This window comes from Grammomys surdaster, unplaced genomic scaffold, assembly GCF_004785775.1.
Source record: "Grammomys surdaster isolate TR1022 unplaced genomic scaffold, NIH_TR_1.0 83533, whole genome shotgun sequence".
Classification (NCBI taxonomy): domain Eukaryota; kingdom Metazoa; phylum Chordata; class Mammalia; order Rodentia; family Muridae; genus Grammomys; species Grammomys surdaster.
The window spans coordinates 6,615-8,228 of record NW_021607282.1 but is presented as its reverse complement, the minus strand read 5'-3'; the positions used below and the strand labels follow the sequence as shown (position 1 = coordinate 8,228).

At 40.0% G+C, this 1,614-nt stretch overlaps 1 protein-coding gene across 1 annotated transcript; it reads right to left on the bottom strand.

The window, feature by feature from the left end:
* LOC114635305 (60S ribosomal protein L31) lies at positions 1-431 on the bottom strand. Its single transcript, XM_028783958.1, has one exon. It carries the CDS (start codon positions 410-412, stop codon positions 35-37), a length of 378 nt encoding a protein of 125 aa, XP_028639791.1. The 5' UTR covers positions 413-431; the 3' UTR covers positions 1-34.
* Positions 432-1,614: the final 1,183 nt, after the last annotated feature.

Sequence of the window (1,614 nt, the reverse complement as noted above, 5' to 3'; positions counted from 1 at the left end):
GGCAGTACTGCAACTTTATTTGACATTCAGCAGGTTAGTTCTCATCCACATTGACCGTCTGTAGATTTTTGAATGTGGTAACAGGCACGTAAGTTACCAAGGTGTAGAGCTTGTTTGGTGAATCCTCATCTTCATTACGTTTTCTGGACAAACGTACTCTGATGCGATATGGAACATTCCTTATTCCCTTGGCCCAGACGGCTTTATTGAGCCTGGTGTCAATGCGCACATCTGGAGTCCCCATTTCCTTCATGGCAAACTTTCGAATTTCTTTGAGTGCCCGAGGAGCACGCTTCTTGAAGCCCACTCCATGGATGCGCTTGTGAATGTTGATGGTGTATTCTCGGGTCACCACCTCGTTGATGGCAGAACGGCCCTTCTTCTTCTCGCCACCCTTCTTTGCGGGAGCCATTCTGCCGGGCCCAAGTTGGAAAGCAAATTTGCTTTTTATAACCTTAGACACATCCCAAAATTTAAAATGGATTTCCTAATGACTATAAGGCAAAAACATTTAGAATAAAGCCAACATAATAAATACAGTTTATTTTTTAGGGTCAGATTTTTGTCATTGTTTAGCTGTGCACTTCAGTAATTTCATTAAAGAGATTATCTTTCCACATATATGTAGATGGAATCACATCTCTGTTTGCTCTGTTTGGTCTTCCCCCTGCCCTCTCTCTGTCTCTCTGTCTCTCTGTCTCTCTGTCTCTCTGTCTCTCTGTCTCTCTCTGTCTCTCCATCCTTCTCCCTCTCCCTCCGTCCCTTTCCTTCCCTCCCTCTCTTTCCCAGAAACTTCTTGACAGACGACTTGAACTAGCAGGGCAGAAGAGAAGGATTGCTTGACCTAGAGTGCTGATGAAAATAAGAATTAAGACTCCAGCCTAATTTGGCATGCAGATAATACTTTACCCATGCCTGATACAGCCTTCGTCCACATTCATCAATACTGTAGTAGAATAAGACCTTCAAATGCTGACAACCTGGGGCAAAATCTCCTGCTCTATGACAGAGTTGTAGTGCTCGATTTATCAGCACTGACAAGGGATAGCTTTGGTTAGATTTCAAAGATCATGCTGGAGTCTTATTATCCAAACCATTTAATTTCACAGAGCATAAGCTTCTATAAGATTTTAAACCTAATGTATAAAGTATAGTTTATTGGCTGGTTTTTTATACTGCACATTAGATTGCTCTAAATCATAAATAATTATTATATCTATTAAATCACTCTTACTTCATTGAAATAAATATCATGATAACCAAGTTCTGAATTATGAGATTACTTTTCACAGTAATTTTTCTCCTGACTCTGCTATGAAATTAGCTATTGAGAGACAAGAATCATGTATGTTATTTACACTTGGGAATCCTTATAATTTTCCCTTTAAAACATTTTCTTAACAACAACAACAACAACAAAAAGTAGTGTCTCATTTTAGTTAGCCATGTCTTAGTTTGAGGCTTGGAACTTAGCAAGTTCTCTTGTGTAGTCCACACTTAGGAAGGAGAAATTGAGCTGGACAGCAGTGGCACATGTGGGCTCCCTTCTCAGAGTCACCTCCCACAAAACATGTGGGGCAAATTCTGTTAGCACTTGGAAAAATAAAGAATCAA